Source organism: Lissotriton vulgaris, chromosome 4_1, assembly GCF_964263255.1.
Source record: "Lissotriton vulgaris chromosome 4_1, aLisVul1.2, whole genome shotgun sequence".
In the NCBI taxonomy this organism is placed as follows: domain Eukaryota; kingdom Metazoa; phylum Chordata; class Amphibia; order Caudata; family Salamandridae; genus Lissotriton; species Lissotriton vulgaris.
In genome coordinates, this window is record NC_141691.1 from 2,085,948,206 (window position 1) to 2,085,974,469 (window position 26,264).

General features: G+C 45.2%; 1 protein-coding gene across 1 annotated transcript in view; it reads right to left on the bottom strand.

Moving 5' to 3' along the window:
* The window catches only part of LOC147725088 (uncharacterized), a 456,944-nt gene that overhangs the window by 73,699 nt on the left and 356,981 nt on the right, over nt 1–26,264 (bottom strand). The window contains exons 3-4 of the mRNA XM_086918166.1: nt 15,336–15,553; nt 12,174–12,334 (exon numbers count right to left, since the gene is read on the bottom strand). Of these exons, the coding sequence (XP_086774292.1) occupies nt 12,174–12,334; nt 15,336–15,553 (379 nt within the window). The remainder of the gene's footprint in view (nt 1–12,173; nt 12,335–15,335; nt 15,554–26,264) is intronic.

The window sequence follows — 26,264 nt, forward strand, 5'->3', positions numbered from 1 at the left end:
ACAGAAGGAAGAGAGGGGAAGTAAAGAGAAGGAGTTCTCTACCGGCCCCTAAAACAGTTCACAGGCAAAAGAGTGCTATTTCCAATCTGGTTACCAGAAAAAGAGCTTTTCTGACAAGAGACAGAACAAAACGTCCTAATGCTGTGAAAGTCATGTGTAGGGGCATTACAAGGGGGATCCCAAGTGTCAAAAAACAGCACAGCCTCCCGCTGCAGGTAATACACCAAAGGTGCTGAGCAAAGTGCTTGGGGATGAGTTTGTACCAGTAAGTGGGGGGCTACCTAATGAGGTTAACCTAGTGTCACAGGGTGACATTAAGATGGTGCGTAAAACCCACATGGGCAGTGGTTTACCATTACTGGGCAATTTCTATGGCTTTAATAATGTTCGCCTGGGCTCGAACAACATCCGGCAACAGCAAAGTAAATGTAAAAAAGTTTCAGATTTGTAGCCACAAAGTGTGCACTTGACTATCTTGGAAAGCATTGGCCAGTTGGGGTTGAACTCTTTAATGTTTAAAGCCAACATCCTTACTGCCATAATTTGGGTCAAGCAGGCTTTTCCAATTGTGCAATTGAGATATGATTGAGCCTTAATACCAACTTGGCTGTCTTTATTGTTGATAGTGCCAGGGCCCTTAGTAGCAAGGTGGACCTAATATTTTTCTAGACCTGCAGATTTTGAGAGGAATTTGATCTGTTTTTTCAATATGCGTTTTACTGCAGTATGCGTAAGTTGTGGAGTGTTCAAATCGATGAGAAGGGTGGCTGCGGTGTTGTCAGTTAGGTGGACCACATGTTATTAATGCTTTTTAATATAGTTTGCAAAATACATTTTAGGGTGCCTGGCATCGCTCTAATTCATCTATAGTAGTACTTTAGAAAAGAGACCATACTGGACCATGCAATGCCCTCCAGGCCAAATTCAAGTCTCACCAGGGATCCCCTAATATAATACGGCAATTTGAACATTCTTTTATAGACTTTTAGGTGTAGTTTTTCGATGGTTTTAATGAGTTGGCCTGGGAAGGCCTCACTGCCATAAGTGAGTGCAGATGGTAAGACGGCCCTGAGCACTGAGCACTTTTCTGATTGGGGCTGATGTGGGACTTTCAAGGGCTGTATGTAATTGGCAGAGTCTAGTTGTTATCGATGCCGCCTTATCCTGTAGGTGACACTTGTGTACTGTAAATGCGCCATTTGCAGAGAACCATGTACCCAAGTAGTTGTAAGATTTGGCTCCTGACATTTAAAAGGGACCCAAAGACTAGTTGCTACTTAAGTGTTTTTGCGTCCTTCCGAAGGATAACACCTTTGCTGTGGATGACTTTACTTTCATTTTGTTTGCTATGTTGTATTGGTGCAGAGAGTTTAATGCTCTCTGTAGTCCTATTTTTGAACTGTCTAACAGAACTATGTCATCTGTGTACTGCAATATTGTGATCTTAGTTTTGCCAATTTTTGGAGGGATTAGGTTAGAGTTGTTGAGAGCCCTGGATATGTCCGCCGTTTAAAGATTAAACAATATTAGTGCAAGGACGCACTCTTGCTTTCAAATTCATGTCTGCTTATATGCAGTCATTGTGGAAGGAGTGTTAAGTTACTTACAAATTTCCCACCCCACTACCATCCACAAACCAATGGGCGTGTTTAACGATTCAAAAAGACCCTCAAAGACTCAATCAAGGGCCTGCCTAAGGCCTCGAAGCATAAGTGGGACATTCTCTTGCTAGACCATCTTTTTTCTACAGAGAGGTAGCACAGGAGGGGATTTAGACCCTTTGAGATTTTGTATGGTCATCCTGTAAGGAGACCTCTCAGTCTGGTGAAAAAGGAGTGGGAGCAAGCTCCCTGGAAACCTCCCCACAATGAAGCTAGCTACATGCTGGACTTCTTGAGTCAGATGGGAAAGGTAAGTAAGCAAGCTTCTAACAACTTTGATGGCAGCCAGGAAATAATGAAGCAGTGGCATGAACAAGTGGCTCTGCCCATGCAATTTAAGCCTGGATAGACAATATGGGGATTGGACCCGTGGAGCTATGGACCCTCAAAGACCATTAGACTTGGCCCTATGAGATTCTTGAGAGAAAGGGGGAGTCCGTCTAACTGGTGGACCTCAAGAGACTAAGGCACCCCAGAGGGTGCTCCATATCAACCATCTCAAACAATACATTGAGAGCTCTGAGGTTACCGTGTCACTGGTGCACAGATAAAGGAGAGGAAGAGGATAACCTCTAAAGAGAAGGGTGATTCAGTGGAAGGTCAATCCAATCAATTCAGGATTTGTAAGGCTTGGCAAATCACCTGTAACTCTCAAGATGCTGAATTGTAGTCATAGGGAGATTTAATGTCTTGCCCAGAATCCCAGGATGTTGATGCCAATGCAAAGATTTCAAAAAGGCTCCACCGGCTCCAAAATATGTAACTCAGGTCATTATGCCACATCCTCTCCAAAGAACCTTTTCTCTACCCTAACTTAAGAATAGCAGATGGACTGTCACCAGGTACTGGGGCATTTTTCCTCCTCTTTTCTTTACTCCTGGGATTATCTTACTGTTTATCCAAGATTTGGAAAATCTACAGGTTGTCTGACAAAGTGGGGGCCAGCATCAACGATGAGGTTTCTAAAATGCTTGAGTTGGAGGTGATTGAATCCTTCAGTAGCCCATTGTCCAGCCCTGTGGTGCTGATACCAAAAGCTGCCCTACTGGGCATTTCACCCAAACCCAAACTCAAATTCTGCTCATTTCAGTCCATCCCCTGGGCTGATGAGCTAATTGGTAGTTTATGTAGGGTCTTCCCAGTTACTGCGTTTCTTTGATCTTAGTTCAGGTACAGGCAGATTGCCCTAACTGAAGAATCCAAGGAGAGATCAGCCTTCTCCACTCCAGAGAGCCACTACAAATTTAGAGTGATGCCATTTGATTTAAAGAGTGCCCTTGCTACCTTCCAGAGACTGACAAAACAGGTTTTGGCTGATAAGAAGGCCTTCAGTGCTTCCTTTTTGGATGACATATCTGTCTTCAGTAGCAGCTGGAAAGACCACCTATTTACCTGCAGGAAGTGCTTCAGGCCCTGCAGAAGGCGGGCCTGACTAACAAGGCCAGCAGGTGCCACACAGGAGCAGGGTTCTGGGATGTACTTTGGACACCAGCGGCCATTTTACATAAGTGCTCAGGGAGTCCAACAGGCGTTTGCACTTGCGTTCCCATTCCCGGGGCACTTTGTTATTACAGAAGGTGCAGCAGATGCTTGTGCGTCCCCTTCTGTAATACCGGTAGACTCCTAGGGCATGCTGACTTGCCCACTGTTTTAATTCTTGAGGACATCAAAGACTTTCCATTAACCTACAATGGAGCCTGAACTTTGGTTGCTGCAAATCTATCCATGTCAAGTGGTGCCAATGCAGCCCTGGACTCTTGGAAGTGTGTATAAAGTGCTGCAACAAACAAAACCCACGCATCAGCTCCCTTGTGCCAAGCTCATCACCCTGTACACCAACGGATTGCTGTTGTTGCGTGGACTAGAACACACCACAGGTGACTGCCGCCCTACATGTCAATGCATTGCCGCTACTACTAGGACCATGGACACCGCGCCACTGACTGTCTGATGCATCACCTCCAGGTTTCAATTCATATCTGACTTTGTGCAGCTTGGTGATGAAGCATTGCTGTCAAGCTTGTGCTTAGACAACAATGCCTCACCCTTTCCTTCTCACAGTTCAACCCCATCAATACCGCTTCTAAGGTATTTTAGCAGTCCAATGCTGGTCCCTGTATCTGACCCACACTCCATCATGGTCAGCCCAAAGTTTTGGATTTACCTCAGTTTAGTGCAACCAGATAGTACGCGTTGGTGTGTCAAGATTTTAAGCACTACATTTTCATTTAATTAATCTAAGATTTAGATGGTGAAGGGTCTCCTACTTGGTACACTGGAGAGCAGTCATTCATATAACATCTTATACATCCTCGATAAAATTCAAGAATCAACTTCCTAAAGAGGCACCGTCCTAAACCTCTATATTAGTTACATAAATCAAGGTTAGGGAGGAGCGTGTTAGTACATAGTTCTGTGTTGTAATACACAATATCACATTTGTATATAAAATCTCCCAAAAAATCTTCCAGGTGAATGTTGTATGATGGTTATTCTTTTTATTTCAACCCTTGTATTGCTGGCAGTCAGCTCAAGATATGTTAAATACACAGTCAACAGCCGACGAGTTTCGTCCCAACCTGGGACATCATCAGGGCTGTAAACAAGGAAAAAACAAACAATTACCATTCGATGAAAGAAACATATACATTCTTGACCCTTCATAACACTAAACAAATTCAATTCTATCGTTCTTGACAAGATAACTCCAAACACTAAACATGTTATAATCCTTTGGGAATATATCACACCAATGATCAATAAAATACAACAGATTGCCTTCTGCCCAATGAACAATCTACACATCGGTTACAAGGTATCCCAAAATATTCATGATGACACATGGGGGGAATCAACACAGTGTACAGTTAAATGAACATCTCTCGATTTGAAAAAATATCATTCATGTTTCGAGATTAAATGTCACCCAATCTCAATGATTAAATATACATTCATTAAAAAATGAAAGTGCCTAATGAACTACCACCCCTTCTAGAAAACAATACTTATATTCACTGGCTCACCTTTATCACTGATTTGTTGTCTAACTGAAGGAGGGAGCAATACCTACTTGACCCGTATCAAGCATGCGACCCAAAGACTGCATAACACCTCTGTAGGGTCTACTTCTCAATCTATACAAGGACAGGAGTATAATGTCAAACTCATGCGTCCTGCTTACCCAAGTGATTCAAACAAAGGAAAACAAATTATGAACTATCAGTCCCGTGTCAGATTTATCGAGTAAAAAAACATATTCCCCAACAAGTGTCTTGCAAACAACTCCCTGGAGGGGGTGAAGGTTTACATAATGGAAGATGCATACCGGAAACACAAAACCTTTGGCTCTGGGCCAAAATCCCCTATATACCGAAAAGTTGTATCCTTGCTTACCAAAACAAATTCAAGTACTCCCTGCCATCAGTTTAATCCCACCGGTATTTAATAGTTATACCAATGTTCAGATATCTTTCATAGACACTAATCTAACTCTGTGAACAATGAAAATGAAGAGCGTTAACGAAAAGCGCACTGCCGCCCATTATACCAGCAGGCTCCCCCCAAGGTCACTTATCTAGGGCCAGATGTAGGTGGCCATTTACCGTCCGGTAGCGAACGATTTCGGCCGTTACCGACCTGTAAATGGGTTTTTGGGATGTAGGGGGCCAATTTTACTGATTCAGTAAATTTACTGAATCAGTAAATTTACCGAATCGGTAAAATACCAAATCGGTATTTTTACTGATTCGGTAACTCCTAGATGTAGGTGGGACTCTTATGAGTCCCAAAGGCCTTTCAGAAATGGTATTTTACCACCCAATCCAATTGGGTGGTAAAATAACGAATCCAGGTGTGCATGCACATGTGTGCATGCACACCTATGCCATGTGACAGACAGACATGCCCTTAGGGCATGTCTGTGTGCCACATGGCACACATGCCTGTATTTGGGGTGCTAGAGGGTGTCAAAGTGACACCCCCTGCACCCTTGCTGGAATCGGTATTTACCGAATTGGTAAATACCGATTCGGTAACGCCCATTGATTTCTATGGGCTTCAATGCCCATAGGAATCAATGGGCATTACCGAATCGGTATTTACAGAATCAGTAAATACCAAATCTTAACGATTCGGTATTTACCGATTCTGTAATACCTACATCCCCCCTCTATTTTACCACTTCTTAAATACAGAATCAGTTAAATTCAGTATTTAAGAAGTGGTAAAATATAATTACCTACATCTAGGCCCTAGTCTCTTACCTGCACTCATATTCAAATAGTATATTTCCACGCCATCACTCTTACGGTCAGAATCAGCCTGTAACTCTACAAATTATTCCTCCACCGTTCCAAGTGTACTCATTCCTTCTAATCCATCTTAATGTGACTGCAACAAAAAAGCTGAGCACATATTATACTCTCCTGCTAACCATACTCATTTATTTAGCAAAAACCTAGTCTTTCCTCCATAAACAATATGCCTCTTACCATATCATATTTCCACGAACAGCGTGTAGTCCATCGCCTCCGGTCAGATAAATCCGGAGTGTGAGTGTGAAACGTATCCCCGTCTTTTTGAACACTTCGTCCTCCAATCAAAAAGGACGAAGCCTATCCTCATTATCTCAGACTAACCCACCAAATGTTTCTAACCCAGGAGCTTACTCCTTGGTCAGCCACCCGTTATTGTATCCGGTTGGGTTACGCCACTTCCTGTCTGCCTACGCCAGTTCCCTGTCCAGTCCGTATATATATATACTGCGGCTCATTGGAGAAGAGCAAAAAACAGTGACTCCTATTCGTCACAAGTTCAAAACAACTACGGTACGGCGCCAGGCTCCTAAAACGTCAATACGTCTAAAAAAATCAATATCTGAAACTAACATCATGCAGTGTAGCCTCAGCCAACCTTGTATCAAAGACCCACCCAAATGTAATTTCACTGTGGAAAATCGTAAGTTTGAAACCACATTTAAATGTTTAAAACCACATTTGAATGTTCAAGGGGATATTGATAAAACCACCGATGGCTCGAAATAAATATATATTGAATCATTGAGGTTGGGTGACATTTAACCTCAAAACATGAATGATATTTTTTCAAAGCAAGAGATGTTCGTTTAACTGTACACTGTGTTGATTCCCCCCATGTGTCATCATGAATATTTTGGAATACCTTTTAATCGATGTGTAGATTGTTCATTAGGCAGAAGTCAATCTGTTGTATTTTATTGATTATTGGTGTAGTGTATTCCAAAAGGATTATAACATGTTTATTGTTTGGAGTTATCTTGTCAAGAATGATAGAATTGAAATTGTTTAGTGTTATGAAGGGTCAATAATGTATATTTTTCTTTCATTGAATGGTGATCATTTGTTTTTTCCTTGTTTCAGCCCTGATGATGTCCCAGATTGGGACGAAACACGTTGACTGTTGACCGTGTATTTAACATATATTGAGCTGACTGCCAGCAATACAAAGGTTGAAATAAAAAGAATAACCATCATACACCATTCACCTGGAAGATTGTTTTTGAGATTTTAGTGCTGTAGGGGCCGTTGTGGAGATTAAGCAAGCTATTGCCCAGAGTTGCAGCGTGGGACCCATGATTGGAGTAGGCGCTGAGGGGAGAATTATCGAGTCCGTGGACTTGAACTCTGGTCCCGGGCCTGATCCCTGCTTCAGTCTGCCGCTCTAACCAGTGAGCCACACTTCTCCACATGTATTGTGGCACTTGAAAGAAAATGGCATTTGGGGAGGCTGACCTTAGTTTCCAGTAAGGGGAAATTGGTGTATCATGTCACCTATTAAGTGCACATCTATTTCAGGCATGAAGGCCACTACTTCACCCTCTAATCCACCCAGTATGCCACTTCTTCCACTTATGAATCCCTTTAAGAAGCTATTCATAACCACTGGCACTTCTAATTGATATGTAGGTGGTCAACATTGAGCCACTCAAGTTTAGGCAGAAAGTTAACGGTGAGGAACATATCTTAAAGATTCACAAACATATCAAGAGGTACCCAGATTTCTAGTTCAACATCGAGGCACCTGTTAATTTTGAGGGATATTTGGTCATTGGTGGACTCCCATATCCCATATCCCAGACTCTCTCCTTTTTCTCATGAACTGACGTTTCGTGCATACAAAAGTCCAGGAACAGTGTTGCTCATTTATGGTTATCTGTGGCAGAGCTTTCAGGTGTGACTGTAACATTCCTGTTGCCGGGAAAACGTTTAACATCAAAATTATGCTGCTCTAACCTCTCCACATGGAGTACAGCCTCCTCAATAGGAATATTCTGAGTTTTCAGTACCTGTTGCTTTACCTTACCAGCATGATGTCAGGAATAGGGAGAAGTGTCATCAATAGTCTGTAAAAGGATCCCCGTCTGAGAAATCCCATAAGAATTCCGGGAATGATGGGGAAGAAGGACTAAAGTAATATAAGATAGTCCAGGTGGAAGACAACAAAATAGATATTCCCTTCTGTGTTATGTCCACTTTCCCTCATTTGAAGTTTAGAAACTATAGTATATGCTATCCCTAGTTCAATTGCTTTTGCCCTGAAAGTGGAAGACTGAATGGTGTCCCTCAACTTTCAGGATATGTACAACAGATTCTGAACCTAATGGTAGGCTCCACCTATTACGCTTCTCCAATTTGGACTGATATCTGGCACCAGGGTCTTCACCAAGGGGATGGTGATGGCACATCTACATTCAGTTCTCCATTAACCAGGGTAATTGGCTGCTCATAGTGGGCATTCAGTAGTTGTAGTTAGACCATCTGTAGACCAATGTATTTCTGTTGTTTGACTTGGCCTTTTCTGTCAACTTGCCCAAGTTGCACCAACAGTCTTCTAAGCAACGCCTGTTCATAAGGACTGTACCAGACATAACACCCTCCGGTATTTCTTTCTTAGAGGATATGGGGCATTGTGGATATGATTCTGATGTTTTTCAGGGACCAAATGTCCCAGCCCTGATTGAGCTTCATATGCTAGGTATGCTGACTTTCTGTATCCTACTGGCAACCCAAGCGTGCTGGCAAATGAACGCTTTCCAGTGGTGCCTCTGTCTGTAGTTGTTCCAACATGAGTCACTATAACGAACACCATAAGGGTCTCCTAAGACACTGTTTCAGATCTTGTCCAGTGGTTGGCGGAGGAGATCTTGCTCATTACCAGCAGTCACCATAGCAGTGATGGCTGCCTCCATCTTAGGGTAGAGTGAGCACCAGGAGATTAGAGGCTGCCCACCCATCACAGTTGAGTCATCCAGATATTGTGAGACCACAAAACTGCAATGTGTTCTTAAAATAAACATGGAGGTGTGGGGTCCTATCTTCTCTGCCAGGAAGCTTTGAGTCTCCTGTCCCTAGTGAAGATAGATGCACCTGGCTGGTCATCAACCATATGGCAGGCTTTTTTAAACTGAGAGCTGGCAGCCTGAGTCGGTGAAATCTTGCAGACCATGTGTGATGTGTATATCAGTAGGTGGTTCAGGACTTCTTATCCTATCCTTGCACATTGCCCACAGTTCGGTGCCCTAAATCAATTTACCATTGCAGGGACCCTTATGTGATGCATTAAGGTTGATGTTGTTTTTTCCACTCCCTTATGCATTTCTCATCATACTTTGAGTCCTTGAATGTTGAGGAAGCATCTGCAGGACTGGGTCCAAGGTAGTCTGATCACTCCGGACTGGTCAAGGAATGTATGGTGTGCAGACCCCTGATACTCTCTCTGCATCCCCTGCTCTAGCAGTATTTCGGAGCTGACCTCCTTTCTCATTCAGCCTGGCAGCTCACCATTATGCAGAGCCTCCACCTTCATGCATGGAGAAAGATCAGTCTCTGATCAGGGACTGTTGAACAGATTTCATCTTTGCTGGAGGTTATTGACCTTATTATTCCAGCTTGTTGCCCCCTATGAAGTTAGTTTTTACAAGACAATGGATTAGCGGTGTTATGTGGTTTGCAAATGAAAGGGTTGTTGGGTTCAACGCTCACTTTTCTGAAGTTCTCTGCTTTTCGTTTTTGTTGGTGCAGCAAGATGGTGAGTCACAGTTAAAGGATATGAGCGCATTTATCAAACAATCAATGGTATGTTTCTGCTTTGATGGTGTCACTGCCCTGTTGTATCACATCAGGGAATATATGTTGAGTTGTAACACTCATGTAAATCGAATCTACTATTCCCCATGGTTGCCACTATTTAGGTACTCACTCTTAGCAAGTACCTTTCACGTATATTCCATTGGAACTATTTCTTTCACTTCCTCTCCTATTGCTCTTATGCTTTTTATTGACCATTTTTTGTGGTGCCTGATGGTAACTGGTATAGATTATCTTTATAAGAATTCATTATTCATTATTTGATAAATGCCCTGAAGTTTGCTATTATTATGGCCCTCAGGAGGTCAGCTGGAAAGTATTATCCAGTAACGAAACACGCGTTGGCTGGCTTATGGAGGAGTTGAACACCAAGAATGTGACTGTTGTGTTATGAGAAAAAAGTATTGAAAATTCTTCACATGAAGACTGAAATTCAGGGATTAACCTTATTCTGGTATGAACATTGCTGTTTCTGAAAAACATTTTTTGTGGCTTTTCTTCATCGTGAAACACCCAATTCTTGATTTCAGGAATATAAACTAGCATACTGCTTATCTTATTGCTACTTGTAAAAAGTTTGTCTGTGCTGATTTTCACCCCGTCACCATTCTCTTTAGATAAGGTTAAAGGTTGCCGCATTTGACTCTGAAAAATGTGGGGCCAATTATAATGTCGGAGGGACCGACACAGACATGCCGTCGGTCTCACCGACATCTCTAACTGTAGTCAGACCACTGCATTAGGATGCCGTCGGTCTGACCGCATTGACCCAGGGACCGACCAACAGCTTCCCATGGGCTCAAGGAGCCTGACGGGTGGGCAGTCCAAACGCATTTCCCATATTGGAGGCAGAGACTTTTTAGGCAGCGCCATGGGGATACCGATCCACCTTTCATCCAGCCATTTCATGTCGGTTCTTCCGACGTGAAAAGGCTGAGGCAAAGCTTTTTTTGGGACCCTAACAGGGATTCTGTCCCCTGTGTCCCTCTGCTATGGGCCCTGGGGGGCATCAAGTGGCAGGTGCCACATGGTGCCAGCCAAGGGCTGCAGGGATGTTTGAACACATGCATTGGGGCTTGTGCCGCTGCCCTTTTCCGGGCTGCAGAACAAGTCTCAATACAAATAGGCATGTTTCTGACCGCCATGGAGGGTGGAACCACTGACTACCTGTCGGTCGGTCCTATTCGCCGAACGATGGTGGTTGGATACTCATCTGACTGCCATCATAATTGGTCCCCATGTTCTTAGTGCCTGTCCTATTCGCCCAGAGGGCATTATGCGTCATTACCTGTTACTTACTGTCACTCAAACAAGCTTTTCTGAGCACTAAGGTGACTACTGAATTTAAGCAGTTCATCACACATTCTACATTTTTCATTCATCGAATCCCACGAAAGAGGAGGAGAGGTTTCATCTTTGTAGGGTGGTCAGTTTTAAAATGGGGAGGATGAAGATATTTAGGTTCAAAGATCAGCTCTTTGTCGGTTATGTGGCCGACTAGAAGAACAAGGCTTTCTAAAAGAGTAGTCTATCACTATGACTTGTCCTCTGCATTGCTATAAAAGGATCCACCAGAAGGACTTTAGGCTCATTCCAACAGAGCAAAGACTTCTGCCCTAGCGCTGCCACAGGAGTGCCCATATCAGATATGTGGTGAGTGGTGACCAGATCTTCCCTTCACTTACACATTTATAAAGCATTTTTGCTTGGATCAAATAGTGAGAATGGATGGCCATTTTGCTTGTTCAGTGCATCAGGATTTCTTGATATTACTACACTTTCAGACCTACCACCTAGTAGGGGAGGCTGCTATACTATCTATTGAGTAAGTGAGCAATCTGCCAGTAGAAGTATCCATCAGAATATAAAGAAGATTACCTTTGGTACCAATCATTCAGGTGGAAATTCTACCTCCAGATTTCTAACTAATTCCACCCTCCGCCCTATTCTGAAGCATGCTCAGAGGTATCTGATGGATAAAAAGGTTCCAATTTAGTTTTTTACACTGCATATTCATTGTTGAATCATGCTCATATTGTCTCATCATCATCTGTTTAAAAGTGATCTGCCACCGTAGTTTTTTTTTACATTTTATTTGCAATATTGAATGTTAGCATTATTGGCTACTAGTCTTGGGAAAATACTGTCTGTAGACTCCTGGAGGACCCTATTCTGCCGTTAAACATAATGCACAGTGCCGACATTGCCATAGAAAATGCTTCATATAAAAAGAAATGGAAAGAGACAAAACATAATAGAGCAGAATGAGAAAGTACCAGCAATTTTGGATGAAGAGTAAAGGAGGGTTACAAATCTACATCAAAAATCTGAAGATCGACAAATACTCATGGCTATATTTATACATTGAGCCCTTTCCAGAGACACCTACCCGATAATAGGATGTAGCGCAGTGAGCAGGCTGGTCTGCATTGTCATGTTATATGTACATGAGAAGGTGAACATCAGGAGGCTGCTAATTATAATGCCACTTGAATTGTCAGGGGGAATATAGAGGACATTGGAGAGAGTCATCGTCTTATCATTATGTATCTAGAACAGAAATGACAGGAATAGAGATATTAAAGATATTTTTTGTGAAAAATATCAGCCAAAACGATCAGCATTGTGTAAAATTCTAACCTTATTCATGGAAACAAATGATTGAACATCTTTAAAGAAAATAAACAACAGCAGTCTAAGTGAAGATGGGATAGAAGAAAAGAGTGGGGGGCATTGGACAAGATAATTTTGACAATGTTCACACTACAGCAGTATCATGAACATGCATGCATACATACATATATATGAACATACATATACACGCACAAACGTGCACACACACAAATATATATCAGGTGGGTCGCCAAGGCTCGTAGGTGGAGGAGTGAGAGGGGCTCGCGGGAGGCGTTAAAAATAAATACATTAACAAACTTACCTTGCTGTGGCCGGGTCCTGCGTCTTCTCTACTGCTGCCAGCATCTGTCCATCAACTGTTGTTTTTGCATTTGTCACCCCGAGTGGGACTGGTATGCTCAGACGTGAGTCCCGTGCTCTCCATGCCACTGAAATCAAGCTATCCAGGCTGAAGAGGGCTGAAAACCCAAAACGGGTCCTTGGATGCTTGTTTCCAGACCAGGGAGGACCTGGCTTGGCAGTTCGGGCTGGACTGTTCCCATGGGGCACAGGGTCAAGACTGATTTGCATATGGCTGGGTTCAAACTGGAATGGCATGGTGAGCAAAAAAACAATGGATTTAGGCCCAGATCTCTGTACTGGGGTGAATGTATGACATTGTTCTGCATTCTGTCCATCACCTGTTGTTTTTGCATTTGTCACCCTGAGTGAGAAGGGTATGCTCAGACGTGAGTCCCGTGCTCTCCATGCCACTGGAATCAAGCTATCCAGGCTGAAGAGGGCTGAAAGCCCGAAACCGGTCCTTGGATGCTTGTTTCCAGTCAAGGGAGGACCTGGCTTGGCAGTTCGGGCTGGACTGTTCCCATGGGGCACAGGGTCAAGACTGATTTGCATATGGCTGGGTTCAAACTGGAATGGCATGGTGAGCAAAAAAACGATGGATTTAGGCCCAGATCTCTGTACTGGGGTGAATGCATGACATTGTTCTGCATTCTGTCCATCAACTGTTGTTTTTGCATTTGTCACCCCGAGTGGGACGGGTATGCTCAGACGTGAGTCCCGTGCTCTCCATGCCACTGGAATCAAGCTATCCAGGCTGAAGAGGGCTGGAATCCCGAAACCGGTCCTTGGATGCTTGTTTCCAGTCCAGGGAAGAACTGGCTTGGCTGTTCGGGCTGGACTGTTCTCATGGGGCACAGGGTCATGACTGATTTGCATATGGTTGGGTTCAAACTGAAATGGCATTGTGAGCAAAAAAAAGATGGATTTAGGCCCAGATCTCTGTACCGGGGTGAATGTATGATATTGTTCTGCATTCTGTCCATCACCTGTTGGTTTTATCATTTGTCACCCCGCGTGGGACGGGTATGCTCAGACGTGAGTCCTGTGCTCTCCATGCCACTGGAATCAAGCTTTCCAGGCTGAAGAGGGCTGACAGCCTAAAACCGGTCCTTGGATGCTTGTTTCCAGTCCAGGGAGGACCTGGCTTGGCAGTTCGGGCTGGACTGTTCCCATGGGGCACAGGGTCAAGACTGATTTGCATATGGCTGGGTTCAAACTGGAATGGCATGGTGAGCATAAAAACGATGGATTTAGGCCCAGGTCTCTGTACTGGGGTGAATGTATGACATTGTTTTGCATTCTGTCCATCACCTGTTGTTTTTGCATCTGTCACCCCGAGTGGGACGGGTATGTTCAGACGTGAGTCCCGTGCTCTCCATGCCACTGGAATCAAGCTATCCAGGCTGAAGAGGGCTGAAAGCCCGAAACCGGTCCTTGGATGCTTGTTATCAGTCCAGGGAGGACCTTGCTTGGCAGTTTGGGCTGGACTGTTCCCATGGGGCACAGGGTCAAGACTGATTTGCATATGGCTGGGTTCAAACTGGAATGGCATTGTGAGCAAAAAAATGATGGATTTAGGCCCAGATCTCTGAACTGGGGCGAATATATGACATTGTTCTGCATTCTGTCCATCACCTGTTGTTTATGCATTTGTCACCTCGAGTGGGACGGGTATGCTCAGACGTGAGTCCCGTGCTCTCCATGCCACTAGAATCAAGCTATCCAGGCTGAAGAGGGCTGAAAGCCCGAAACCGGTCCTTGGATGCTTGTTTCCAGTCTAGGGAGGACCTTGCTTGGCAGTTCGGGCTGGACTGTTCCCATGGGGCACAGGGTCAAGACTGATTTGCATATGGCTGGATTCAAACTGGAATGGCATGGTGAGGAAAAAAACGATGGATTTAGGCCCAGATCTCTGTTCTGGGGTGAATGTATGACATTGTTCTGCATTCTGTCCATCACCTGTTGTTTTTGCAAGTATCTGACTCCAGGGCAGGAACAGGAAGCATGCAGTCAGGCTCCCACCCCTAAGCCAATCACAAGGCTCTTCTGAGTGGTCTGAGCGCCATAACATGGCGCTTAGCCAGGGCTGTAGGGTGGGCATGTTCTCCATGCAGTCTGCAAAGCAGCCTGCTTGGAGACAGGGGATTGTGCATGACTGTTTTGGGTGGCCCGAGATGGCTGACCAAAAAGTCACTGCGCACAGGAGTGTTTTCGTCTCCTCCCAGGCAGCTCCCTCACGCACTGCCGCAGCAGGAGGACAACATTAAATGATAATACCATTATGTTATTATCATTTAATTTTTTCCTCTATTTGCTGCTCCTGGCAGTGTGGCAATTCTCCTCCACCTTAGTGAAGGAGCAGCCACTGATATATATACATACATACATACATACATACATACATTCATGCTGAAGAGTCATTGTCTGTGAAGTACTGAATTCTACTGTGAGGAGTCCAAAGTTGAGTTAGGATTCCTTCTCATTTATCTGCTGCTCATGAAGTAATTTTTTATATGACAACCACCACCTTTACTAGCTGACAGTCCTAAAGTGCACAGAGTGTGTCCTTTCTTACCTTCATCTCATTTCCACACCATCCTGCCTGTGGAATGACTTTAATTAGGATCACTTGTTCATTTCCCACCACCTTCAGCGAAGTTGTGACTGTGCATTTCGTATCCGCAAATTGCATCTGTGTGAGGCTGTACCTGAACCTCTCCAGGAGGCACTTGTTGAGAGACAATGTCATTGCTGAACCTTCACATTGCACAGTGGGAGCGATGTCACTGCGACCTGCAACAAAACACGACCCGTTGAGAAATACATGCACAAACAGCTTATTTACCACTAATGGTTAGCTAACATAGAAACACAATGCCCATAAACTGTACTGTTTCTTTCTGATTGAATATTTCAGTGTATTTGAAGTTGTTCTGAAAGGTTGTCACATATTCTAGCAGAACTTCACAGACATCACCCCTACAGGACACTGTTCACTGCCAATTTTTAGGTCTTGCTACAGGAAGCTTTAGCTATGTGGGCAGGCCTGTTATCGACACACACACATTTTGCACCCTATGCATGTATTCACATACATATGCATAGACATACAGACATGGACTTTCGGGCAGTTCCAGCTTCTTGAATGAGACAGTGTTTCAGACATTAGCTCCATCGGCAAGCCTTCGTAATTTAGGTAAGCCCATGGGATTTAGAAGATCAATATATAAGGTAAGAAATACCTCCCTGTCACCACTCCCCTACAAGGATCGAGGGAGATGGCAGCCATGGCAGTAACACTTATGGGCCTGATTATGATTTTTTGGTGGAGAGGTGGTGTGGCAGTGCAAACAGCAGTGCCACAGATCTACCGAAGATCTCCCCGCCTGCCCGCCAGTTTACGACTTTCAAGTAGTCTGGCAGGCGAGCGGCATGGCGGTGCCTCTTTTAAAGGTGGCAGTGTCTTTATTTATTTATTTATTTGTTTGTATAGTGCCTGAATCGACCCCTGAAGGGGTATCTCTGTGCTTTGGACGGGAGGCAGAACAGAGGCTGAATTGCAACATCACAGATGGAAAAGAGTGGTTTTAAGCTGTTTTCTAAATTGTAGGTGGTCTGAACATTGTCTTAGATGCAGAGGAAGTTTGTTCCAGGATAGGGGACCGAGATGGGAAAGAGCCTTCCCACCCAGTCTGGCTTTCCTGACTCGAGGGGATTTGGATCCCGAGCAGAGGGACCTAGAAAGCAGATAAGGTGTGAATTTCTCGGAAAGATAGGCGATACCAAGAATAAATAAAGCCTAGTGGATGGTACAACAGACTTTGAACTTGACCTGCGCGCGTGTAGGAAGCCAGTTCAGCTGGCAAAGAAGAGGGTGGGAGTCAGTCCTGGGAAGGGCATTGAGGACCAATCGTGCTGCAGTGTTCTGGACTACCTGCAGTCTGCTAAGTGAGACCTCATTAGCAGAAATCAACAAGCCATTGCAGTAGTCCAGACGGATTATTATAAGTGCCTGAGTCAAGGTCTTCCATCTTAAGTCAGGAAGCAAAGGAGAGACTCGGAGTAGTAGGCCCATTGTGTGATAACAGGAACCGGCTGTCTGAGCGGCATGCTCCTTTAAGGTAAGAGCCTGATAAAGATGAATGCCTAGGTCTTTGACCAGGGATTTAAGATTCAGGATGAACCCCAAGGTCAGCCTGCCACCAATCTGGAGTCCATAGTAGGGGAGCTTCCCCAAAGAGCAAAATCTCCATCTTCCCAACATTACATTGGAGGAAGCTACTCTTCATCCAATTAGAGATAGCTCTCATACCAGAGGAGAAGGTTGCCTGTACTATTGGAGTGAATTTGTCAAATGGGAAAAGCAGTTGTGTGACATCAGTGTAAGAGATGGGAATGAACCTACATGCCCTGAGGAGGTAGGCCAAGGGAGCAACATAGATAATAACCAAGGTGGGGCTCAAACAGGAGCCCTGGGGCACTCCCTTGATTAATTCCATAGGCCCGAGTAGTACATGCCAAGGATGATGGTCTCGCAGCCCGAGCCTGTGACTGTCCCTGGATTACCTGACTTTGCAGAACATTTATCTTTGTGGGATAGAGCTGATTGTCCCGTGTATTGCCTGGAACTGCGGGGAGTTCTTGAAGCCTGCGCTGGTCTACGAAGGCGGGACTGCGAGTCCCAGCAGGAGTAGCGCTCCGGCCGCCAGCGCACCTACGACTCTTCCTGCCCTCCCTCCTCCCCCTGCTGCATAAAGACGGCTCGCGGCCCCCGCTCCGCGGGCGCCGCTCGCTGCCTGAGCCTGTGACTGTCCCTGGATTACCTGACTTTGCCGAACATTTATCTTTGTGGGATAGAGCTGATTGTCCCGTGTATTGCCTGGAACCGCGGGGAGTTCTTGAAGCCTGCGCTGGTCTACGAAGGCGGGACTGCGAGTCCCAGCAGGAGTAGCGCTCCGGCCACCAGCGCACCTGCGACTCTTCCCGCCCTCCCTCCTCTCCCTGTCTATATAATCCCACCTACCCACGCGCACATGGGACGCGCGCGGGACGAAGCGCAGGACGAAGCCCGGACTAAGGGCGGACCCTCTGAGACCCTCAGAGCACCGAGGAGACTGGACTGGGCATAGCCCTTTGGTATCTTGGCATTTGTCCGTATTCGTAGAGGAGACCATATAGGTTCGCTCTTGATAACTGTCGGACCGTTTGTCTTACATATCTTTGATATTGCACTGAGCTGATAATGTCAGATAGGCAGGGGGGCCCGCTTAACAAAACCCTTGATAATTACTTTACAAAATCTACTCCTGACATCACTAAGGAAACTGCTTTGGCGGAGCGACGAGCTGAACGCCGCCGTTCCGTGGAAAGCATGAAGAACAGGTCAGTGTCACCATTACCTCTACCTGTTACTTCTATCAATGAGATTAGTCAGAATGTCAATGATACTGTACACATACTGGATAGCCAGCCTCTGGTAGCTAGTGATATCACGCCTACATTAAGTACTTCCCCCAAGTTGGATACGAATGGCCCTCTTTCAACAACTCATACGAACACTTAATGAAGGCACCAGCCCCTATGCTAGCCAAAATAACACGAAATAGGGTAAAAAAACCAATGCCTTCGCCTAGATTATATGGCCCACCCCCGAATAAAAAATGGCGGAAAAGGGGGGATTCGCAACAACCAAAGTTGAGCCATTCTGACTTTGGAAAAAAGGCGAATATTATTGTTAAAAATCCCAACAATCTATTAGTAGCTACAGAAGGAACTAATATTACATCACCATCCAATATGCCTACAGACAAAGAGGCTAGCACGGACACTAGTGTGGTTGCCAATGTGCCGCAAGCAGCCCAGGACCCTGTCACATTGCATAGTATAGAGAATTTAATAAAAAAAATTCTGCATCAATTTTGGAGAGGCTAATCGAAGTGGAATGCAGAATATGTAAAATTGAGCAGGCATTGGGAAGCAAGGAAGCTGTTACCATCTTAGCTCCAAGTAATGTAACACAAAATACCTCATTACCATCTCAATCTACTTCGATTGTCCCAATCTCTACCCCAATTACGAACCCATCCACTTCAAAGCACCCGGGGAACAAAACGATCACACAACACAACCCACCCCCCAAATTGCCACAAAAAAAAACAGATCAGACACCAGCTATTTTAGCCAGCAAATCTTCTAATAGCATGGCGAACACACTCTTGGAGAGACCAACAAAAGAGGCGGGGGGTTCTAGGTACACCTGGGGGAGACCTAAAAAGACTCCATTACCCAAACTCCCGCCAGAGGCAGTACCCTTTGTGGTAGTCCTAACAGGGGTGCCTGTGTTGGAATCGAACAAGCGGGAGGGCTTTGCCCAATTGAAGAATAAGATTATGCATTGGCTAAGTCTATTCAGGCCAATTGCAAATCATATTAGTGGCGAAATTGTTCACGTTCGCCGTCTTCAATGGTTGGGGGGCAGACCCAAAGACATCGAGGGCGATGTGGTGGTAGTGAACTTCAGGGATCCCAATGCCGTTCAATTTATATTAAACTGGCCGCCAGGCAGCACTAACAACTGCATAATCCCTAGACCTCTGACGTACTTCTACCCAAGGTCAGTGGTGTTTCCACCCCAGCACCAACCGCCACAGCATATAACAACACATATTCTGCCAACCAGCTATCCTCCGACCACACAGAGTGTTGGGAACACTCAACATGCACTGTACCCGCCGACCATACAGAATGTTAGGAACCCACAATATGTGCCCTATCCTGTGTCAGCCCCAGATTCCCATGGATGGAACTATGTGCCAGCCAGATCTTACAACGCAAATAACAGAAGAATGGATCATTTAAAACCATTCACACCTCTAGAGACCACAAACAGATTTGACATATTCAGTGGCCTAGACAATTGTGATTGATGTTTTTTGAGCAGGGGGGGTGAGGAAAGTGGAATAAGAATGCCCAGTGTTAAGGGTGTTGCCAATTAAATTGAAGTTTTGGAGAATTCTGGGTCCTCATCTTTGGCTAAATTAGAAATTAGGGATACAATTTCCCTAGACGAGAGCTGTACACAACCAAATGTATTGTTAGCATCTCAAAATAAACTGAGCAGAATGTTAACATCTCAGGGAGCTCCCTTGGTAGTACTACCCGAGGCCTCCCCCAGATGTAGGGAGATACCAAAGGCAGTTCTTGAGATGACAGCTGTAACAAGGGAGCCAGTAAAACTGGTCTCCTGGAACATAGCTGGAGTCTCAAAAAATTTGAGAGACCCAGAGTGGGCCAGCTTTATTGAATCCTTTGACTTCTGTATGTTACAGGAAACCTGGGCAGTTGTCACTCCACAATCAATCAATCAATCAATCATAGACATTTATTGAGCGCTCTACTTACCCGGAGGGTCTCAAGGTGCTAGGGGGGGGGGCTGCTACTACCCGAACAGCCAGGTCTTGAGCTTCTTCCTGAAGGCGAGGTGGTCTTGGGTCAGGCGCAGGTCGGTCGGGAGGGGGTTCCAGGTCTTGGCGGCCAGGTAGGAGAAGGACCTTCCTCCTGTTGTCTTTCTTCGGATGCGGGGGACGGCGGCAAGGGCGTGACTGGCTGATCGGAGGTGTCGTTTGGGAGCGTAGAAGTTGATGCGGTTGTTGAGGTAGCTCGGGCCTTGATCGTGAAGAGCTTTGTGTGCGTGGGTAAGGAGACGGAAGGTGATTCTCTTGTTGACCGGGAGCCAGTGCAGGTCTCTTAGGTGTCCGGAGATGTGGCTGTGTCGTGGGATGTCGAGGATGAGTCTGGCTGAGGCGTTCTGGATCCGTTGGAGTCTCTTCTGGAGCTTGGCGGTGGTTCCGGCGTAGAGGGCGTTGCCGTAGTCCAGTCGGCTGGTGACGAGTGCCTGGGTGACAGTCTTCCTGGTCTCGGTGGGGATCCACCGGAAGATCTTCTGTAGCATGGGCAGGATGTTGAAGCACGACGAGGAGACGGCGTTGACTTGCTTGGTCATGGAGAGGGAGGAGTCCAGGATGAAGCCCAGGTTGCGTGCGTGGTCTGTCGGTTTGGGTGCGGTTCCCAGGGCGGGGGGCCACCAGGAGTCGTCCCAGGCGGAGGGCGAGGATCCCAGGATGAGGACTTCCGTCTTGTCCGAGTTCAGCTTCAGGCGGCTGGTCGACATCCACTCGGCTACCTCTTTCATTCCTTCGTGAAGGTTGGCTCTGGCGGCGGCGGGGTCGTTGGTAAGGGAGAGGATCAGCTGGGTGTTGTCGGCGTAGGAGATGATGTTCAGGTTGTGTTGGCGTGCGATGGCCGTGAGGGGGCTCATGTAGACGTTGAAGAGGGTTGGGCTCAGCGAGGATCCTTGGGGAACGCCGCAGATGACTTCGGTGGCCTTTGATTCGTACGGTGGTAGGCGGACTCTCTGGGTCCTTCCGTCGAGGAAGGAGATGATCCATTCCAGTGCCTTCTCCTGGATTCCGACGTTGTAGAGGCGCTGCACTAGGGTGCGGTGGCAGACGGTGTCGAAGGCCGCGGAGAGGTCTAGGAGGATGAGGGCCGCTGTTTCTCCGTTGTCCATCAGGGTTCGGATGTCATCGGTGGCAGCGATGAGGGCGGTCTCGGTGCTGTGGTTGGCTCGGAAGCCAGACTGTGAGGGGTCGAGGGATCCGTTCGTCTCGAGGAAGGCGGCCAGTTGCTTGTTGACGGTCTTCTCGATGACTTTGGCCGGAAACGGGAGCAGCGAGATGGGGCGGTAATTCTTGAGTTCGGTGGGGTCCGCTGTTGGTTTCTTGAGTAGAGCGCTGAGTTCGGCGTGCTTCCAGCTCTCAGGGAAGGTGGCGGTGGTGAAGGAGGTGTTCATGATGTCCCGCAGGTGGGGTGCGATGACAGCGTCGGCCTTGTTGAAGACGTGGTGAGGGCAGGGGTCGGTCGGAGATCCGAAGTGGATGGAAGTCATCATGCGGACGGTGTCTTCGGTGCTGATCGGAGTCCAGGCGCGGAGGGTGGTGGTGGGGGGCGGTGGTTCAGTCGTGTCGGACGTGGCGTTCGTTGGTTGGGTGTTGAAGCTGTTGTGTATGTTCGCGATCTTGTTGTGGAAGTAGGAGGCGAGGGAGTTGCAGAGTTCTTGCGATGGGGTGATGTCGTTGTTTCCGGCGTTGGGGTTGGAGAGCTCTTTCACGATGTTGAAGAGTTCCTTGCTGTTGTGTGCGTTGTTGTCCAGCCGTTCCTTGAATGCAGTTTTCTTTGTGTCGCGGATCAGTTGGTGGTGCTTCCGGGTGGCAAGCTTGAGGGTGGTCATGTTGTCCGGTGTTGGCTCCCTTCTCCAGGCTTTCTCGAGGGCTCGGCAGTTCTTCTTGGAGCTCTTGAGTTCGTCGGTGAACCATGGGGCCTTCTTGCTGCCGGGTCTGCTGGGCGGGGTCCTCAGTGGGGCGAGTTCATCCGCGTAGTTGCTGATCCACTTCGTGAGGTTGTCGGCGGCCTGGCTGGGGTTCGCTGAGCTGGCGGGAGGGTGCTGGCTCAGGGAAGCGGCAAGCTGGTTGGCTGTGATCTTGCTCCACACAGACTAGGGTATAAAACTTATGGAATTGGTGCAATTCCATCTAGAAGTGGAAGGCCCTCGGGGGGACTACTAACCTGGGTGAAAGTAAATCTAAGGGTGCATATTGAGGTGATGGACACAAACTCCCTAGATATACTAGCATTAAAAATCACCACATGCGAAGGGAAAAACTTATTTCTAATAAATATTTATAGTAGGCCATCACCCTCATCTAGTGAATCACCAACATTATCTAAATTAGATTGCTTCCTAAGTAGACTGGATGGCAGGGTGGATTTCATTATCCTGGCTGGCGATTTAAACTGTAATTACGAGCCAGTCCCGGGCCTTAGCAATATTTTTGAAGAGGAAAACCAGGCCAATAAAATCCCCGCCATGGAGAATGCCAAATCAGCAAAATGTTCAATCTTGGCTCTCCAAATGACCAAAATATGCACAGAGCACTGCCTTAGGGCCTGCAACGGATGGTTACCGTCTGACAGCTTGAAGAAACCAACCTTTTGCAGGAAAAACTGCAAAAGTAATATAGATTTTGTGATTGCTTCTATACCTACTTGGCCGTATTTTTTTGACTTTGAGGTAAAGGAGAGGTTAGAAAGTGACCACTTTCCCGTAAACCTCGTAATGGAAGCCTCATTGTTTGAGGATACAGCTCTTTCTCCCTTAGCAGAAGAAAGCAATGGTGACAACATCGAGACTCATATTAGTAATAATAGGCGACCACTTAAATGGCCATTTATACTGGACCATGGCGACATTCTTATAGAAATATATATACTTTTTGCAGGGACTTTTGAACCATATATAGGTCTAACGGCAGATGAGGAAAACCAAACTCATGTTATGTCATTACACCAAAACATTTTTGATTATCTAAAATTGTTAGCCACCAAAATGCCTAAGAAGAACCAGCAAAAGACACAGAATCTGTCCCATAGCAAACCCTGGTATGACAGAACCTGTAGAGAATCTAAAAGGGCACTCTTATTAGCGATTAAATCCAAGTCACCCGTAGACATCCAAATAGCTAGGAACAATTACAAGTCCGTACAAAAGGCTTCGAAAATAGCTTGGGAGGAAGAAAAATGGGCCGATATGCTGCTGGCCGCCAAATCACGTGATAACGTAGCATTTTGGAGGCTAGTAGCTAATGGGAACCACGTAGGGAGAGTGGTTAGGGATGTCTTTTTGGACGAACAAACCTGGATTAACCACTTTACTTTCACCTGCTGAGCATCAGGATACCCTCACGAGTGTGATAGAGAGCGATTGTGATCTTTTATTTGTAGGGGTGCATCATAATCACAAGTAGTCTGCACCTGCATTCATTATTTTGTTGTGTTAATGTTGGTCATTAGAATGTGTACTGTAATAACATGAAGAGTGATGTGTTAGGGATATTTTTCTATAAAAAATGAAGGAAACTGATGTTACAAAACATGCGTGTTTAACTGAAAACAGTAACGTACAGAACTAATGTATGATGCTCATAATTATTTGCGTATTTGATGTGCTTATTTAATGTGTTAATTTAGAAATGCTGAGTGAAATTCATGTGTATGTTGTATTTGTTCTTTCCTACATCACAGGTGGAGAAATTCATCCTTGTTAGTTAGAAAAAGGCTGTTGTTTTAGGAGTTATTCTCAGGGTGGAGAGGATACATTTGAACAAGGAGTCCTGATAATATGAAACAGTGTTCTTTTTCACTGGAGAAGGCCTGAGAATCAAGGTCATTGACCCAGAGGCCGGGAGTGTCGGAACGGACCGAAAAATAACCTGGCAGAGATGTCTAGCAAGATGAGGCGATCGGATGATGTGAAATGGGCGTGTTCTATGGTTTTTGTGTTGTAATTAGGAACAGTGCCCTAGTTGTTGAATGATGAGAAGAGGGGAATAGGTCAACAGAAAAGGAAGGAACATCTTAAAACGAGGTATGTAGCTTTATACTACCTAACCCATACAATGTGAGGGGACTTTTTAGGAAGTCTTCACACGCTGACAGCTTTTCCTAACTTGCCCGGGGAATGCTAAGAAGGGATGTCATGTTAGTGGTAGTGTAGGGATAGACTAACACTTTACTTATAACTTGCAAATGAATTCTGATCTTGATGTAGGAGCTTTTATAGCTTGCATTCTCATTTTGGAATTTGTATTTCTTTTCATGGTCCAGAAACTCAAAATTGCTCGTAGTTTCATCTTCTAATTAATTTCTATGTATCCTTTCAATCTCGTTTTGAGGGGCTTGCATGTCCAGTTACTTTTGGCTCTGTAATAAATCGATTAAACTTCGAACATGGAGTCTGTGATTCTTCGGAGTCATGAAATTCTGTTGTCCTAAACCTGAAATGGAAAGTCATTTCTCCCCTCCAAACTTCTAAGCAGACACCAGGGATCCATTGACCAGGGGTTCCAGAGACATTTTATAGAAAGGAACCTGGCCCCATCAAGTGATGGTTTGGTCTACAAATCTACATAACATTAACTTCACCTCAACATGAATTTCTATATGAATTTAACATATGTTAATATATAAAAATGAACTATTAACTATTTTCAGACGTAGCCTCGTAACCTTCCTCTCGACACCTATCTATTGGGCATTTAGACTTGTCGCATTCTCAGGTTTTTCTCCCTCCAGGACCCTCCGCTAACACCTGGATGAGTCTTCAGAGGCAGTTGTGCACTCTACGAGTGCCTTAAATCGAACACATTGAATTGAATGCCTTAAATTTTAGCTAACCATAGTTTCACTTTACCTTTTGTTTGGCATTGAATATATATGGAAAATATATGTATATGTTACCACTGTGTACTTATGGGTGCGCTACACTTGACACTGAAAAGAGGATTTTTGAATTGTGTATAACTCTGTGGATTGATCTGTATCAAATGTAATGATCACTTAGGGAGTGATCCAAGTACTAGCCTGCCAATGTTCTTGCATCTGTGCGAAGAGAAAAAAACATTTTCTTTCATTTCAGCAGCCATAGGAACATTTCTTGCTACTACAGTCAAAGCTTCTGAACAGTTTTACAACAGATTTGGCATGAATGTAGTATTTCACTCAAATGATGTGTTTGTATACTTTTAGTTTAAATCTGTTCTTTGGTTTATAAAATATAAGTACATTGTAAAAAATTGCCAGGTGGTCTTTAAAAAGTTAAGACGTTTTTATGTTTGTTCGGTGGGAATACAAAAATTATAGAATCCTTCTGGACAAAAAACTGTGACCCAAGTGACATGATTTGCTGCGGCAAAAGACTGTTTTTTCTTGTGGTGGCCGTTCCAGGATGTAGGATGATCCTCAACCTCGCCCCCCCATCCTCAAAGCTCCCTCATTTCAAGAAAGAATTAAGATTCCAAGACAAGTGCAGAGGACCAGGGCCAAGACTAAATGCATCCTGGAATGACAGATCCAAGAAAAGAGCTTTAGTAACAAGGCTTGCTTCCTACCTGGGTGCCACAAACCCTGGGGAGCTTCACTAAAACACAGATCACCTATGTGCGTAGGAAAACATTTGTCCAATTTGTTTTCAGGTAATTACGCAAAATTAAGCATAATTATGTGAAATTCATATCTGCCCTCTCGCTCTACAGTCGAGCACGAAAGGCATTCTTGCATCAATTTTCAATGCCAGGGTGAGCTTTGGGCAAAAAAAATCTTACAAAAAAATAAGCAGTTGCTTTCCTGTTGCTCCTATTGGTTTGCAGTGAATTTATATTGCAAATGATGTGCTTATGGTACATTTTTATGGTACATTTTTATCACAAAAGAAGTGCAATTACTCACAGTCATGTAATGGCATATTTGGGGGAAATTTGGATGACACAAAATTCTGAAAATGATGCAAATGACACTGGTGGAATTTTCATTTCACACAGGCCTCCTAAGGAGTGGGGGATTGGAGCCGCCATCTCTCAACAGGTATGGGAGTTAGCAATGCTTGTCCCAG